The sequence below is a fragment of the Podarcis muralis genome, chromosome 5 (genome assembly GCF_964188315.1).
Source record: "Podarcis muralis chromosome 5, rPodMur119.hap1.1, whole genome shotgun sequence".
NCBI lineage: Eukaryota > Metazoa > Chordata > Lepidosauria > Squamata > Lacertidae > Podarcis > Podarcis muralis.
This window is the reverse complement of record NC_135659.1, coordinates 100679979-100697777: the sequence shown is the minus strand read 5'-3', so window position 1 is coordinate 100697777 and position 17799 is coordinate 100679979. Positions and strand designations below refer to the sequence as shown.

The 17799-nt window shown below is 49.4% G+C and overlaps 1 protein-coding gene across 1 annotated transcript; it reads right to left on the bottom strand.

The window, feature by feature from the left end:
- Window positions 1–4187: 4187 nt before the first annotated feature.
- LOC114599875 (WAP four-disulfide core domain protein 18-like) lies at window positions 4188–17496 on the bottom strand. Its single transcript, XM_028735670.2, has 4 exons — window positions 17395–17496; window positions 15939–16073; window positions 7644–7778; window positions 4188–4849 (listed from the first exon to the last, which is right to left on the bottom strand). Exons 1-4 carry the CDS (start codon window positions 17486–17488, stop codon window positions 4833–4835), a joined length of 381 nt encoding a protein of 126 aa, XP_028591503.2. The 5' UTR covers window positions 17489–17496; the 3' UTR covers window positions 4188–4832.
- Between the last annotated feature and the right edge of the window lie 303 nt (window positions 17497–17799).

Below are 17799 nucleotides of genomic sequence, written 5' to 3'. Positions count from 1 at the left end.
ACATTTCTACTAAAGCCATATAACTTCATTCCAACATTTTTCTAACATTCATTAATTTTACAGTATTTCTGTAAATAGTCTTTAAACTTCTTCCATTCTTCTTCCACCGACTCTTCTCCCTGGTCTGCCAGTCATTTCCGCCAGTTCCTTTATCAAATTATATACAAGGAAAAAAATCAGATGGCCTTTCCTAATGTGGAAGCAATCTTGCGGCTATTTCTTAGCCTTATGGTCACTAACTGCTCGGGAGAGAGGAGTTTTTCAAGATCCAAAAGAATTAAAAATGCATTAAGGGCCATGATGTCTCAAGAGAGGTTGTCTGCACTGAGCATTCTGTACATTGAAAGTGACAAACTTAGACAAACAAATTTTGATGAAGTTTTCTGATGTCCTTTAGAGGAGAAATTGTGAATTGCAGAATTTTAAATACGGTACCCATCATCATCCGTGGCTTCATTCAGTTTTGTTTATAACACTCTTCTGTTTTCTAGTCGTGAGGCTGGGGGTTGGGGGGTTGGGAGGGGCCTCACAAGTGAAGTAGCCGAGGGCCTCTCTTCATCTAAATCCGGCCCTAATTCTGGGGCAAGCAGAGCTCCACCTGAACCAGGATGGAACCAGGCTCTTGGTGCTTAAAATATAAAAGGTTACAGGGCAGGTTTAATTGCTGGTGGAGCAAGAGCCGAGGAGGCTCTGGTTTAGAAGAAACCTCCCCCGGGATGTGGATGATAAAAAACAATGAAAATTTAAATGGGGGGTGGCAGAGAAGGAGGCATCGTTAGTGCAAGGGCACAAGAGAGGAATTCAGAGAGGCCAAAGCACCACAGTTCAAAACGCAAGTGGCAAAAGCAGCTGGAGAGAGAGGAAGCACACAAGTGGTTCTATGCTAATGCCTTAAACGCAATATTAGGAGTTCAGCTGGAGCGTATGGCGCTGAGTTAAACTCTGGAACTTTGCTCCTACAGGATGGTGGGACAGTGTTCTCGGAGGTGCCAACATGCGTTTGACCCAACTGCGGGAGGCAGTGGAGGGCAGGAGGGCCTGGCGTGCTCTGGTCCAGGGGGTCACGAAGAGGCGGACACGACTAAACGACTAAACAGCAGCAAGAAGTTTCTCTGCAACAGGCAGGCGGGGACTGATAGGCGCAAGTGGAACTCCGCGGAGCTGGACCTGCGTCTTGGTTCCCTTTGCTTCCCAGGTGTCCCTTGAGAATCCTATAGAATCCTTAAACTGTAGGGTTGGAAATCACCCAAAGGTCATCTAGCGCAACCCCCTTGCAATGCAGTCTTCTTGGCGCTCGGCCGGGACTGGGCACCTGACTGGCGGCCACAGGGAGGGTCCTAAGCCCGGGTCCTGCAGCCCTGCGCACCTTTGCCGGGAGAGGTGGAATCAAGGAGGCAGAGGCGGATCGATGACTCCCCCCCCCCCCATTCCCACGGTCCTTGGAGATGCTGGAGGGGCCTCGGTCCTCCCTCCCCCAACTTCGCAGCCAAGCGCACCGCGGAGAAATCCGCTTCGGGAGGTTAACCCAAATGTCGCAAGCTCGTGACAGTTGGAGGGTCGGGATGCTAACCCGGGGCAAGTCGTGTGTGTGCTTGCCCGCGAGGGAAGCCCCAAAGGCGTGCAGTCTACGACAGTCCCCGACTGCAAGCTGCCCGGGGCGGGGATGCTTCAGGGCAGCTTCGCCTTCTGCAAACTGCTCCGCTCCCCAATTTCATTCCGTAGGTGGCAACTCCTGGGGTGCTCGAGCAACCGCAAAATTCCCCATGAGGGGCCAGGAACCCACACATTTCGGTGCCGGGGACATGCACTCTGCACGGCACCCACGGCCCGGGCACCCACGGTTGCGGGCCAAGCTGGCACTCCTGCCAGTCCCTATATTCGGTGCGCAAGAGGCGCAAAGGAACTCGATCGGTCCGCGGACAGTTGCGCCTTCTGACCACGAGGAGGAGGCATCCACTCCGCGGCTGCTTTCTGTTCGGTGGCGTGGGAAAACAAGGAATTCTGGGAGTTGTAGTTTCTATGGGGAGGGAGAGGGAGAGACTGATTGTTGCCACGTGGCGGGGCTGGAGGGTGGAATTGGGGAGCTGCAGTTTGGATGGAGGTGCCTTGAAGATGACGAGAACAGAAGCCGAAGTGTTATAAGCCAAAAACGGCTTATCTTCTGAGTTTACGCCAATAAAACTCAGAGAGGAGGAGTTAGGAGTCCATTGTTGTTTATTGCTAGGCAACAGGTTATAGTCGAATTGTTTTGCAAAGCTGCAACCCCGCCCAAGGGTCCAGGCGGTGGTATTTATAACATTTCAAACAAAGGATTTCAATTTTCACCAATCGTGTACATCATTACCTCATTTCATGCTTAATACACATGCGCAATAAGCATTGCTAACTAAGCTTTGATTCTCACTGTGATCTGTTCCATTGTGTTAGTGTGCAAGTTGGGAACCTGTGTTACCTGTAGCCATTTGCACCATGTATCAGCTTATGTTCTAGTTTATGAGCTGTATCTTCGTGATTCACATATTATGTAGCTGTAAAGGTAAAGGTAAAGGGACCCTGACCATTAGGTCCAGTCATGACTCAGTCAGGGTTGCAGTGCTCATCTCACTTTATTGGCCGAGGGAGCCGGCGTACAGCTTCCGGGTCATGTGGCCAGCAGGACTAAGCCGCTTCTGGCGAACCAGAGCAACGCACGGAAATGCCGTTTACCTTCCCGCTGGAGCGGTACCTATTTACTTGCACCTTGACGTCAGTGGCGTAGCGTGGGGGGTGCAGGGGGGCCGGCCACACCGGGCGCAACATCTGGGGTTAGGGCAAATCCACAGGTTAGGGGGCGCAAATCCATGGGTTAGGGGGCTCAAATCCACGGGTTAGGGGGCGCAAATTACTTGCCTTGCCCCGGGTGCTGACAACCCATGCTACGCCACTGCTTGACGTGCAACTGCTAGGTGGGCAGGAGCAGGGACCGAGCAACGGGAGCTCACCCCGTCGCGGGGATTCGAACCGCCGACCTTCTGATTGGCAAGTCCTAGGCTCTGTGGTTTAACCCACAGCGCCACCTGCGACTGTACTTCTTCCCTAATGGGGGCAGCCACTTGCAAAATCATCAGTTTCATAAAGCAACAGCTTACCATAACTTCTCTATTAGAAGCACACTCAAGGATTTGTAGGGGTTCACATTATCACATTCATTACGGCCTTGTGGGCCGCCGCCAACACAGAAGCACTGGGGATACTTTGCCTTTTAGAAAGATATTACCTGCATCTCAAAGGTGGCTTCCCAGGGGCAGGCAAAGGAGCAGAAGAGGAGGGCTGCTTGGGCTGTCTCCTGCCCACTCCTTTCTCTGCCCTTATCTAAAGTTCTGAAGGTTTCCAGAGGACTAGCTTAGAATCCATGGCATTGTAGAGTTGGAAGGGACCACGAGGGTCATCTAGTCCAACCCCCTGCAATGCAGGAATCCTTTTGCCCAACAAGGGGCTTGAACACACGACCCTGAAATTAAGAGTCTCATGCTTGACCAACTGCAGCAAATCGGATCTTAGAATTGTCTAAGACAACACTCTGCAATGCAAGACGCACAGCTAAATACAACCCAATTCCATGATGCATCTGAAAGACATTCAGATTTGTTAATCACTTCCCTCTCACTTCATTTTTCACAATCTCTCTGCAATGTGTAATTTATGTGCCTGCAGCTCTGGGTAACTCAGGTTGAAACCGAAGAAACGGGCTGTGTTTCATCAGCTGTGAAGATGCCAGAAGCCTCTTTGGGCTCATTCCTGGCCTCTCCTCCCACGTGACCTGCCCACCTACTTCTGCTCAAAATGCATAGTCATAGGATCATAGAATAGTAGCGTTGGAAGGGACCCCAAGGGTCATCTAGTCCAGCCCCCTGCAATGCAACCTGCCACTGGGGTCGGCATATTTGCAGGTGGGGTAATAAAAGGGCATTTTCCATTTGTAAATGTGGAGCTGCCCTGACACTTTAAAAAAGGTAGGTTGGGAAGCGGAAGATCCAGCTGAATGGGGTCAAAGATTCCTTTGGGCTCCAACCGGAACATTCCTCCTTGTTTCCAAGGGAGGCCAGGCCTTGGAAATAATTCTACTTGTTGTGGGTGGCATTGATCAATAGTTGCAATCAAAGCTTGCCCTGTCTCATGAATATACCCAAATCACGTGAGTCAGCAAGTGGAGAAGGAGTCCTGTTGTCTTTTATTTCTGTACAGAAAGGACCAGCAGGGCTTTCGTTGTCCCAAATCAACTGGCCGCCGGATACAGCGTTCCAAACAGTTTTATACATTTGGCAAAAATTCCACACCTTCCGTTAAGTTTAAATTTCCTATCCAATCAAAGTTCTCAGTTCCTCTTACCCCATTTCCTTATAAGGCACTTAACCCCGTGAGTGCTCTATAGTTACTACAGTGGGAAGCATGCGTACTAGATACGCGTTCAGACCTAGAATTTTACTGGCAGGATTAGATTTCACCTCCAGTTACCAACCACATTCCTTCCAAGCATGCTCAGAAAGTCGAAACCTTACATGGTACAATTATTTATAATTCTACTTCGCAAGTGTAAATAGGAGTTGTGGGGAGAGTTCTGGTTGCTTGTTCCATGCACGTTTACTAGAGAAAGCAAGAGTCTTCCCCTGTAAGAGAGTTGTGTGAGTCTTGCAGCAGCTGTTCTCATGGCACACCTGTTCCAGAAGCATTGAAGAAGCAGGAATTCCAGGTGGTTGATGGGAGAAATGCCTGGGCTCATGAGTTGGGAGCCCACCTTTGGTGAGCAGTGAAGCTGTGTCCTTCAGCCAGACTCCTCTGGGCCCTGCTGCCCTTTAGGCCTCATCAAAACCTGGGAAGAGCAGAAGGGAACAGTTAGAGGGAAGTGAAGGAGTCCTACCCTGGGTGAGCTGCTCTAATTGCAGAGTCTTGTTTTCTGGGGGTGCTAGGCATTGAACCTGAGACCTTCTGCATGCCAGTCAGCCATCCTTGCCACCACTGAGCAATGCCTGTTCAACCCCCGGCCTTTGGACAAGGGAACAAATGAAAGGCATGGTTGTAAAAGAATTAAATGTAAATGAAGAGACAGTCATGATAAAGAAAGGGTACATAAAGAATTCTCCAACCATATTATTAGAGGAGCGTTGCTGGAGGTATGGAATAGAAATAAAAGACTGTTAGAAAGGGACACCCCCTGGTGGTTATCACCGATTAACATCATAACAATTAAAAAACTAAACATGGAAAACCAAAGATGGACCTACGAAGACCTCTTGATAAAATCGGATAAAGGTTGGAAAATTAGACCATATGAAGAACTAAAGGATAAACTAATGGGATGGCTTCAGTTTCATCAAATTAATGTCCTATGGAATGAACACAAAAAAGCAGGGATGAATGAGAAAAAATCCAAGTATCAGGTAGAAATAATAGAAGGGAATACCAAACTTTTATCCAAAATGTATAATCAATTATTGGAGTGGGATACTAAAGACGAAGAAGTGAAAGAGGTTATGATTAAATGGGCCATAGATTTGGGATACAATCTGGATTACGATAGGTGGGAGAAACTTTGGAGTAAAGATATGAAATTTACAGCTTGTGCAGGGCTCCGAGAGAATATGGAAAAGATGATGTACCGTTGGTACATCACCCCAGTGAAGCTGGGAAAGATGTATAAGATTGGAGACAAAAATTGCTGGAAATGTAGGAAAAAAGAGGGTGATTTCCACCACATGTGGTGGACGTGCGAGGAAGTGAAAAGGTTTTGGGGCCTCATCTATGATGAATTAAAAAAGATTTTGAAATACACTTTCCCAAAAAAAACCTGAAGCTTTTCTCTTAGGAATGGTCGGAGACGAGATCAAGAAAGAAGATCAAACTATGTTTCAATATGCAATGGTAGCAGCCAGGATACTGCTAGCGCAAAACTGGAAAACACCTAACATCCCAACTATTAGAGAGTGGCAAATTAAGTTATTTGAGTACATAGAACTTGCAAAGATGACACAGAAGATCAGGCATCAGAAAAACACCAAATTTATTAATGATTGGAATAAATTTATTTCATATACGGAAGCAAACTTAGGAAATATTAAAATTACAGTAGGTGAAGCATAAAACCTGTGATGTAAAGATAATAGTTGTAAAAGAATACTGCAGAGGATAACATCGGGATATAGCTCAAACTGTGGTGGAGGGAAGTCAGATTAGCAATACAACATGATTTAATGGTTTTTTGTGATTTACTCTTATTTATGCATTTTAGTTTTTTTTCTTTTTTCTAAGCTGTACGTATACTGTTTGCTTTTTCGTTTTTTTTCTTTTTTCTTTTTCTTTTCTTTTTTGATATGTCTGTGGTTTTGATGTATTATATGTATTTTATGCTGGAAATAAAATAAAAAGTTTTTTGTAAAAAAAAAAAGAAGAAGAGACAGTCAGGAACTAGAGAAAGATCGGAGGAATGGGCTCAGGCAGGGCCAGTTTTCAGTAGAATGAAGCAATGGTTTGTGCAAAGCTGTGGGCAATTGGGCAAGATCTAGGGCAACCTTGGAGGAAGACAGTTACATCTGTTCAGGCCAGGAGCTTCTCTGCCTGATGGACCCACCCCCTCTTTTGTGACTACAAGAGGAATATTTGGAAACAAGGCTGGTTTCCTCACCAACGGGCACTGTTAAGAAAGTAAAAAGATGGTCGCTTTTCCTGCTCATTTATCCACTGCACCAAGGGCTCTAGCAGAACACAGGAACATCAGAAAAGCCTGCTGGATCAGGCCAGCACCCTGTTCTCAGTGTGGGAAATCAGCTAGCAGGATCCAAGCTCAAGAGCCAGCTCTCCTCTACCATGTTATCCTGCAGGTGGTATTCAGAAACACGATGGAGGCAGAACATAGTCAGCCTGGCTGTTGCTGTTTAGTTGTCTCCAACTTTTCATGACCCCATGGACCAGAGCACGCTAGGCACCAACAGACTTCTCCTCCATTAATTTTTCTAATCCTCTTTTAAAACCATCCAAGCTGGTAGTCATCACTGCCTCCTGAAATGAGGTGCGCTTGCATCTTGTGGGGAGAAGAGAGGGACATAGCAATGGTCAGGAGAGGGCCAGACTCAGTTACAGACTGCAACCGTGTGCCGAGGAAGAACTCGGGAGTGGAGTTTTAATGGCAGAGTTTGTTTATGTTCTCTGGGACTTATTTGTAGCCACAGCCTGTATGCGAGTGATGAACAGCGGAAGTTGGAATGTGATCTTGCAAAGACTGAACAAAGGAAGATGATCATCAACTCTCCCAGCACACCAGGTCTGAGACAACAAGAAGAATACGAAGGACTACAGACGTGAAATGGATTTTATATTCATAAGAGGTGCTGCCCGAGAGGAGGAAATAATGGCTTGCTGTAAGAATGGACAACAACTAGTAAAGGATGAAATGAATATTAAAGAAGAGATTATATATCAACAGGAGGAAGAGATGGACATGTTTGCAACAGTAGCGGAAAACCTGACTTTTTAAAAAGAAATTGAATTAAATCAAAGTAATTTGGACTGATTTGTAATGATTTGGAAAACCAATAAAAATAATATATATAAAAAAGGAGAGGGCCAGACTCTAGTCATGTGCTTGAGCCGCTGCACCCACCTGGCCTTACCTGCCGGGGCGCAAACCTTGCTGCATCCCATTGGGCAGCATTTGTCGGTCCCTTTGCAGTGGTTGTCCTCGCAGCAATCCGTTTTGCATGGCAGCCCAGGAGGGATTTTGAACTTGGGGCACTCGCCGGGTTTTACTGTGGGGAAAACACACACAAAAGAGAAACTGTTAAACCGTGGAACTCGCATTTGCACGATTTCCCCCGGATCCAGTCCTGTCCTCTTGAACTTATGAGCCACCCAGAGCCCAAAGGCTAAGTGATGGGCAACACAACAGGTGTAATGCTGAACGGACTTCCCCCAGGTGGAGGAGTCCAATGGTCTGGGTCTGGAGTGTGGGCGCTTTTCCCAGGTTGGGATTTAGAGAGTCACCCACCTCGAGAATAAAGGCTATAACGGCAGATTTTCAAATTGGGGGTGGGTAGGTGGGTGTGATGTGTGGGAATGTTCAGGGATGCAGGAGAGGATATATTGTCTGATTATATCCTTTTCCAACTTGTGTAAACAAGTTCACAATTTAGCAGAGTAACATTCCCCTTTTTAAACTCTCAGCGGATGCGTTGCTGAGGCTTGCTAAAGCCTCTATAATAACTGTTCTGGTATCTTCCCCTTATTTCCTCATAAAAGATAAGACACGACACAGTCTTCTATAAAAGTATAAAAAGAGTTTACTCACATTCTGTTCACAATCAGATCCCAGAAGGCAGGCTTATCTTAGAAAAGTAACATACACCTGGAAACTATCTCATAAGGAGACAATCCCTTTGTCCTCTCTTGGCTGGAGGCCAAGAGAGCATCTTTGGCTAAGCAGATGTTGCTTCTTCAATGCATGTAGTCAAAGGGAGAGAGAGATGGCTGCCCTGCCCTGTGCTTTTGTCGTTACCTGCACAGGTGAGGCCATGCCCACCTGTAGTCACATGCAGAGGAAGTCTGTCCCAGCCCAGAAGGAAACAGGAAGTTTACCTGCTGGCTGGACAAACATTCCTCCCGACGTGTAAACATGTTCTGCCCAGGAGGACTCCCCTGAGTGAGTGCTTGAGGGCCCTGCTCTTGCCACTTACCATCTGGCCTGGGGCGGGGGCCTGAAGCCTCATAAGGACTGCGTGCTGCTTGCTGCCGCTGCCCAGGAGGACTCCCCTGAGTGAGTGCCTGAGGGCCCTGCTCCTTTCTGCCACTTACCACCTGGCCCAGGGCGGGGCCTGACAGGCCTCACTAGGACAGTTGTTACTGCCGGAGGGGCACAGAGTGTTTTTAAAATGTTTTTTAAAAAAATTCTTTTGGATTTTTTGTATGTGGGGGGTGGAGGTGGGATGGATGTTTGGTTGGGCTGGGGGAATTATTTTTTACTTTGATGTTTTTGTAATTTTACATTTTTACATTTTTTTGTTTGTATTGTTTTATTGGTTTTGTTTGTTTGCTTAAGGTCTTATTTTGTTCTTAGGGGGAGGGGTCAGGGCTGCCGGGGAGTGGGCCCCAGCCCACAAAATGGCTGGGGCATGTTCCACAGGGGGGGATGCACTGGGGCAACCGATCTCAGTGATCACGGGTAGGAGGAGGAGTTACGCTAAGACTAGACCATGTCATTACAGAGGGGGCAGGTTTAGTCATTGTCTGAGGACTATTCCTGCCTCCGGGTCTGGTCCTGACCGGATGGATACTAGAATCAGCAAGGGATACCCACATGACCTGAAGGTGCTGCTGTGCAATGCCAGGTCAATGATTCATAAGAGCACTGCCATCCATGACTTGATCATGGATGGAGGACTTGACCTGGCATGTGTGACAGAGACTTGGTTGGATGAAGCAGATGGGCCTGTCCTTGCCGCTGCTTGTCCACCAGGTTTCTCTTACGCACAGCAACCCAGGTCATGTGGGCGGGGAGGGGGGGTTGCAGTGATTTTTAGGAAGTCATTAGTTTGCACCAGGCGTCCTATTGGGAAGACCCAGTTTTCCGAGTGCATGTTCTGGAAGTTGGGCAATAGGGGCAGTACAGGATTCCTTTTGGTGTACCGACCTCCCCGCTGCACCAAGGATTCCCTGCCCGAGCTGCTTCAGGTCGTGGCGGATGTTCTCCTGGAGACACCTAGCCTGGTCGTCCTAGGGGATTTTAACATCCATGCCGACACGACCCTACAAGGGGCTGCTCGGGACTTCGTGGAAAGCATGGCCTCCATGGGGCTGTCCCTGAACAAGTCTGGCCCAACCCATAGCCACGGACATGCCTTGGACCTGGTGTTTACCTCTATGGATGTTGGTGATCTGACACTAAGTAAAAGTGAAACGAAAGAAGTGCCATGGTCAGATCACTTCCTGGTGCAACTGGACTTCTCTGCGACCCATCCCCTCTGCAGGGAGGTGGGACCAATTCGGATGGTCCGCCCCCGCCACTTAATGGATCCAAATGGTTTCCAGAGAGTGGTAGGGGATGCTTTATCCCATGTTGATGGCCTTTCAGCTGATTCCCTGGTGGCCCGCTGGAATGTGGAGTTAACCAGGGCTATTGACTGTTTGGCTCCGAAGCGCCCTCTCCGATTGCATGGAGCCCGGACAGCCCCGTGGTTTTCCACGGAGCTGAGGGCAATGAAACAATCGTTGAGACGGCTAGAGCGCCGGTGGCGGATAACTCATTCCGAATCTGACCGGACACAGGTTAGAGCTCAACGTCGAGCCTACCAAGTGGCAATAGCGACGGCGAAGAAGAATTTCTTCACCGCCTCCATTGCATCTGCAGAAAACAGCAGCAGGAGACTTTTTCAGGTGGTTCACAATTTAGCGGAACCACCTGCAACATCGGGGCCCAGTACGGGCCACACGTTCTCCTGCAATGATTTTGCAAAGTTTTTTGCAGATAAAATCGCTCAGATTCGGGAAGAAGTAGGCTCCACCGTGGGAGCAGGGCCGGGGCGGGAGAGTGCTAGAGTTCTGTCTAGTCAAGTTGAGTGGGATCAATTCCAATCTGTTACCTCCGAGGATGTGGACAGGCTGCTTGGACGAGTGAAACCAACCACCAGTCTCCTTGATCCTTGCCCATCCTGGCTTATAAAAGCTAGCCGGGAAGGACTGGGCGATGGGCTTCGTGGGGTGGTGAATGCTTCCCTCCGTGAGGGAGCCTTCCCAGACCCGCTGAAAGAGGCGGTTATTAAACCGCTTCTTAAAAAACCATCTTTACATGCGGCCACGATGGCCAACTATCGCCCAGTCTCAAATCTTCCATTCTTGGGCAAGGTGATTGAGCGAGCGGTTGCCGAACAACTCCAGGCACGCCTGGAAGAAGCGGACCATTTGGATCCCTTCCAGTCGGGATTCAGGCCTCATCATGGGACTGAAACTGCCTTGGTCACACTGGTTGATGATCTCCGGCGGGCTAGGGACAAAGGTGAGAGCTGTTTCCTAGTTCTGCTGGATCTCTCAGCGGCGTTTGATACCATCGACCATAACATCCTTCTGGACCGTCTTCGGGGGCTGGGAGCTGGAGGCACTGTTATACAGTGGTTCCGCTCCTTCCTCCTGGGCCGGGTTCAGAAAGTGGTGGTGGGGGATGAGTGTTCAGACCCCTGGGCCCTCACTTGTGGGGTGCCTCAGGGTTCGGTCCTCTCCCCCATGCTCTTCAACATCTACATGAAGCCCCTGGGAGAGATCGTCAGGGGATTTGGGCTGGCTGTTCATCAGTATGCGGATGATACCCAGCTCTACCTCTCTTTTAAATCAGAACCAGTGAAGGCAGTGAAGGTCCTGTGTGAGTGCCTGGAGGCGGTTGGAGGTTGGATGGCGGCTAACAGATTGAGGTTGAATCCTGACAAGACAGAAGTACTGTTTTTGGGGGACAGGACCGCGGGCAGGTGTGGAGGATTCCCTGGTCCTGAATGGGGTAACTGTGCCCCTGAAGGACCAGGTGCACAGCCTGGGAGTCATTCTGGACTCACAGCTGTCCATGGAGGCACAGGTCAAATCTGTGTCCAGGGCAGGTGTTTACCAGCTCCATTTGGTACGTAGGCTGAGACCCTATCTGCCTGCAGACTGTCTCACCAGAGTGGTACATGCTCTGGTTATCTCCCGCTTGGACTACTGCAATGCACTCTACGTGGGGCTACCTTTGAAGGTGACTCGGAAACTACAACTAATCCAGAATGCGGCAGCTAGACTGGTGACTGGGGGCGGCCGCCGAGACCATATAACACCAGTCTTGAAAGACCTACATTGGCTCCCAGTACGTTTCCGAGCACAATTCAAAGTGTTGGTGCTGACCTTTAAAGCCCTAAACGGCCTCGGTCCAGTATACCTGAAGGAGCGTCTCCACCCCCATCATTCTGCCCGGATGCTGAGGTCCAGCGCTGAGGGCCTTCTGGCGGTTCCCTCATTGCGAGAAGCAAAGCTACAGGGAACCAGGCAGAGGGCCTTCTCGGTAGTGGCGCCCGCCCTGTGGAACGCCCTTCCAGCAGATGTCAAAGCGATAAACAACTACCTGACATTCAGAAGACATCTTAAGGCAGCCCTGTTCAGGGAAGTTTTTAACGTGTGATATTTTACTGTATTTGTGGTTTTTATGGAAGCTGCCCAGAGTGCCTGGGGAGGCCCAGCCAGATGGGCGGGGTATAAATAATAAATTATTATTATTATTATTATAGGAAGATTGTACTTGACTGCTCTTGTGTTTCACATCCCACATGATGGGATCCTGGAAAAGGACGTGAAGGTCCTCTGGATTCCATGGCAGGGCATGCCTTCACCATCTCTCCCTCCCACAATGAGCCAAGACCAAGGACCCTTCTGATCCACCCTGGGCTTCTGGGGGGTTTGACTGCATCCTCCCCACGCTCCTCATAGTGTTATTTGGGAAGTAGGGGTTAGTCTGCGGTGCCCTTCTTCAGCTTTCCCCACTGTGTTGGCTTTGAGAGGGTCAGAGAAGTCACACCTCTGTTCCTTTATTCTGATGTTGATGTTGGGGTCAGCACCCTAACCCCACAGACTCTGGCACTCTCGAAAGGCAGTCTTCCCCCTCCTTTCCCAGCACAGAGAGAGTCAGCCAGCTGGCACAGGGCTGGCTTTGAATTACTCAGAATCGTAGTAATTCGGGGGCAGTGCTTTTTCTGGGGGGACGTGGGGGTGCACATACCCTTAAAGATTTTGTGAATCTTAAGTTTGGCTTCATTGAGGGTCAGTATTTCAATATGAGTAGAAAAATGAGAGGGGACGCGGGTGGCGCTGTGGGTAAAAGCCTCAGCGCCTAGGGCTTGCCGATCGAAAGGTCGGCGGGTGAAATCCCCGCGGCGGGGTGCGCTCCTGTTGTTCGGTCCCAGCGCCTGCCAACCTAGCAGTTCGAAAGCACCCCCGAGTGCAAGTAGATAAATAGGGACCGCTTTCTAGCGGGAAGGTAAACGGCATTTCCGTGTGCAGCTCTGGCTAGCCAGAGCAGCGATGTCACGCTGGCCACGTGACCCGGAAGTGTCTCCGGACAGCGCTGGCCCCTGGCCTCTTAAGTGAGATGGGCGCACAGTCAAACTTGCAAAAATTTACCATTTGCCCAATAATAAATGTTGGAAATGTAATGAGACTGAAGGTACTTTCTATCACCTTTGGTGGACCTGCCCGAAGATTAAAGCCTACTGGGAAATGATCTATAATGAAATTAAAAAGGTCCTTAAATGGACATTTTCTAAAAAACCAGAGGCTTTTCTCCTGGGCATGGTGGGCCAATTGGTGCCAAGGAAGGACAGAATTTTTTTCATGTATGCTACCACAGCAGCAAGAATTCTTCTAGCAAAGTATTGGAAGACGCAGCAGCTACCCACTCTGGAAGAATGGCAAGCGAAGGTGATTGACTACATGGGAATGGCAGAGATGACCGGCAGAATCCGTGACCAGGGGAGTGAGACAGTGGAAGAAGATTGGAAGAAATTTAAAATATATCTTAAAAATTGTTGTAACATTGAGGAGTGCTGAGATGTTATGGTGTTAAGAAACAGAGAATTGCAGCTGTAAATCATAAATTTAAGGAAATTATAATGAAGATGAGTCAATTAATTAAATGGAGGGTTGCTGTGAAAAGGTAAAAATAAGGATGCAGAAAAAGGGAGGTATGGGGAAGTCCGGGAAGTAAGGTGAAGGAAAATAAGTTTATGAAATTATACATGTTTATTTGTTTGTATGTTTTGTTCTGTTTTATTGTTTGTTTTTATTACATGTTTGGAAAAATTAATAAAAATTATTTTTTTTAAAAAAAAAGTGAGATGGGTGCACAACCCCAGAGTCTGTCAAGACTGGCCCGTACGGGCAGGGGTACCTTTACCTTTACCTAGAAAAATGAGAGGGATGCGGGTGGTGCTGTGGGTTAAACCACAGAGCCTAGGGCTTGCTGATCAGAAGGTCAGTGGTTTGAATCCCCACAATGACGGGATGAGCTCCCGTTGGTCAGTCCCAGCTCTTGCCAACCTAGCAGTTCAAAAGCACGTCAAAGTGCAAGTAGATAGATAGGTACTGCTCCGGCGGGAAGGTAAACGGTGTTTCCGTGCGCTGCTCTGGTTTGCCAGAAGCGGCTTAGTCATGCTGGCCACATGACCTGGAAGCTGTACGCCTGCTCCCTCAGCCAATAAAGCGAGATGAGTGCCGCAACCCCAGAGTCGGTCACGACTGGACCTAATGGTGAGGGGTCCCTTTACCTAGGAAAATGAGAGTACCCCTAAACATTTTTTTAAGGAACAAAGCACTGCCCGAGGGTCATCAAATCCAACCCCCTTGCAATGCAGGAATTCCAGATCTAGAATCCCTGACAGATGGCCATCCATCCTCTGCTTAAAGACCTCCAACGAGGGAGAGTCCATCACTTTCCAAGGGAGTCCATTCCACTGTCGAACAACTAACTCTCACTGTCAGAAAGTGATTCTTAATGTTTAGTCAGGATCTTTTGTCATTTGAATCCATTGGTTTGGGTTCTCCCCTTGAGAGCAGCAGAAAACAAGGGCCGAATCATCCATGTCGCAGCCCTTCAGATATTTGAAGGGCTGTCTCACTTGAACAATTGTTTGACGTGTGTGTCAGGGGCTCAGGAGCAGAGGCACAGGGGAGAGAGAGGAAATGGAGAGCGAAGGGGAAGAATCTGAGGGCAGCGGAGGGGAGAATGACAGTGACCCGAGAGATTCCATGAGCCTCTCCAGTGAATCAGAAGATTCCCAGAAGGGGGCGCCGATGGCCAGGGCAAGGGGGGGTCCCAGGGGGGACACACCAGAAGCAGGGGGCCAGCGGAGACTCCCAAAGCAGTAGCTGGAAATCAGGACCAGCTTCCCCACCAGAGCGTAGTGGGGGGGAAGAGCCCCATAGGTCAGAGTCAGCGTCTCCTCCGGGAAGCAGGGAGGAGGAGTCAGGCCCAGCTAGCACCCCCGAAGAGGGAAGCAGCGACAGGAGCAGTATAACGGTCAGAAGGAAGGTGGCAGGCTGGGCGCGCACGCCAAGTTCAAATGTACAGGCGCGCGGGACAGCAGAAAGCCCGGATTGGGAACCAGGTCCTAAAGCCCGCCGGAGGGAGGGGGAAGACTCAGGGGACTCAGCGTCAGAAGAGTCTAGGAAGGGCAAGACTTTGGCGGACAAGCGGACCCAGAGGAGGAGGGAACAGAGGAAAAGGTGGAGCAAGGCTAGGGTCTTAAACTGGTGTCTGGGGGGAGGAGACTCAGACGGAGCTTCGGCGGTCTAGGGTTTAAGACGTAGAGCTGCGCGCCGTGGCTGTAAAAGAGAAACTGAACTTCAATAAAGACTATTTTATATAACAACGGACTGGCGTTGGTCCTCTGTGAGCTGGGACCTGAGGCAGCTCTGACAGTATGCAATTGCTTTGTGCCTTTTTTTAAGATACACTTGACCTTCTGATACAATTGTAATGATTGTAGCATTTGTTAATTTCCATTGTTAACTACTGTGAGCTTGTATGAGCTCAGCATTGTTGCCGGAATAGAAGTGGAATAGAAATATTACTGGTAAATAACTTGGTGATTAAAAAAGATCATTAGTGGGGAGTTTTCTCAGAGACGAGGGCTACACTTATCTCAGGAGCGCTTGAAAGCCTTTGTGCCAGAAGCACATTGAAGTCCTGGGGAATTTATAAAGCTAAGGATCTTAACAGCTGCTGAATGGCTGGATTCTGACCTCTCAGTTCTTGCTCAGCTCCTCAGGAAAGAGTGGACAAGCCAATAGGTCCCAGCTCTTTCCCATACACCGCACCTCCCTCTGATATAGGGGACATCCTACCGAAGGTGAGACTGTTGCACTCCAAAACCCCAGTCTGCTTCTGAAGGGAAAGGACTTCTTACCGTTTAGTGGAGTTTGGCAAGTGTGGCCACAGTTGTTGCTGCAGCACTTCTTGTCCCTAGGACATGAATCATCTCCAGAACATTCCTCCACACATGTTCCATCACCATCCGGTGTGGGGCAGTATCCTGGCTTCCCTGGAACAGAACAACCACATGACTTCCCAGCAGTGGAGTGGGGGTCTTTTAAGTCAGCTTACTCTGGGCTCCAGGCTCTCTTATAGATTTGTAGAGTTGGAAGGGATCTCCCAGGGTCATCAAGTCCAAGCCACAGCTCAAGAATCCCTGCAGGTGACCATCCAACCTCTGTCTAAAGCCCTCCAAGGAATGAGAGTCCACCACCTCATGAGGGAGCCTGTTCTACTATCAAACAGCTGTTATCATCAGAAAGGTCTTCCTGATGTTAAGTCATCATCTTCTTTCTTGTAATTGTAATTCATTGGCTTGGGTCCTACTCTCCGGAGCAGCAGAAAACAACCTGGCTCCATCTTCCATGTGACGGCCCTTCAGGCATTTGAAGAGGGCTGTCATGTCACCTCTTAGTCTTCTCTCCTCCAGTCAAAATATACCCAACTCCCTCAACTGTTCCTCACAAGGCTTGGCTCCCAGACCCTTGATCACCTCTGTTGCCCTCCTCTGCACACCTTCCAGCTTTTTAATATCCTTCTTAAACTGTGGCACCCAGAACTGGACATGGTTATATAATAATATAACACAAAGGGCTGGGCTGGGCAGGTGGGGGATGCAGCTGTCTTTTAGCAGCACACCAAGATCACAGCATTCCAGAATTGGAACCCCCAAGGGTCATCTAGTCCAACCCCCTGCGACACAGGAATCCCAGCTAAAGAATCCCTGACAGGTGGCCATCCATTACCGTATTTTTCGCCCTATAGGACGCACTTTTTCCCCTCCAAAAATGAAGGGGAAATGTGTGTGCGTCCTATGGGGCGAATGCAGGCTTTCGCTGAAGCCTGGAGAGCGAGAGGGGTCGGTGCGCACCGACCCCTCTCACTCTCCAGGCTTCAGGAGAGCCCCAGCGCCAGCCCCACAAGGTCGGGGGACAGAGGGAGGCGGAATGCCGCCATCCCACTGTCTCTCGAAGTGGTTTGGAGGCTGACGGCGGGAAGACCCCGCCGCCAGCCCCGCAAGCTCCGGGGACAGCTGGGAGACGCAGCGCGTCTTCCTGCTGTCCCCGGACCTGATCTGAAGGCGGGCTGCAGTGAGAAGAGCGCTTCTCCCCGCTGCTGGCCCCACAAGCGCCTGGGGGGAAAATAATTTTTTTTTCTTTATTTCCCCCCCAAGAAACTTGATGCGTCCTATGGGCCGGTGCGTTCTATGGGGCGAAAAATACGGTACTACGTATAAACCTCAAGTGAAGGAGAGTCCACCACCTTCCAAGGGAGCCCCTGCCTTTGATTAACCGGCAGTTTGAAGGCCCCTTCCTGGCAGTGCTGCTTACCTTCTGACTCACAGTCTGGTGTCTGAGAACCTGCCAGTGTCAGCTCAGCACAAAGGATGAGGACCCCCACAAAGACCACGAGGGCAGACTTCATGGTGCAGCTTGAAGAGAGGTGTGAGTGCCAAGACCCAGCCCCTTGGGGATATATAAGCCCTCCTTGAAGAAGAGGTTGGCTTTGGAACCAGAGCCAAAAATTAGCAGGTGATGCAACGATGAGACGACAGTTTGGGTGACCTTTTCACACAAAAAAAGGGGGTTTTGGCAGGAAATGAAGACATTGCCTCCGGAGATTGGTTCATACCTGTTTGGGACCATTTTTGGCAACTTTTTCCAGTCAAAACTGGATCTTCCTGGTTCTGCTGGCTTCTGGCAGGAGTCAACCCCGGGACATGGGAAAACCCCACA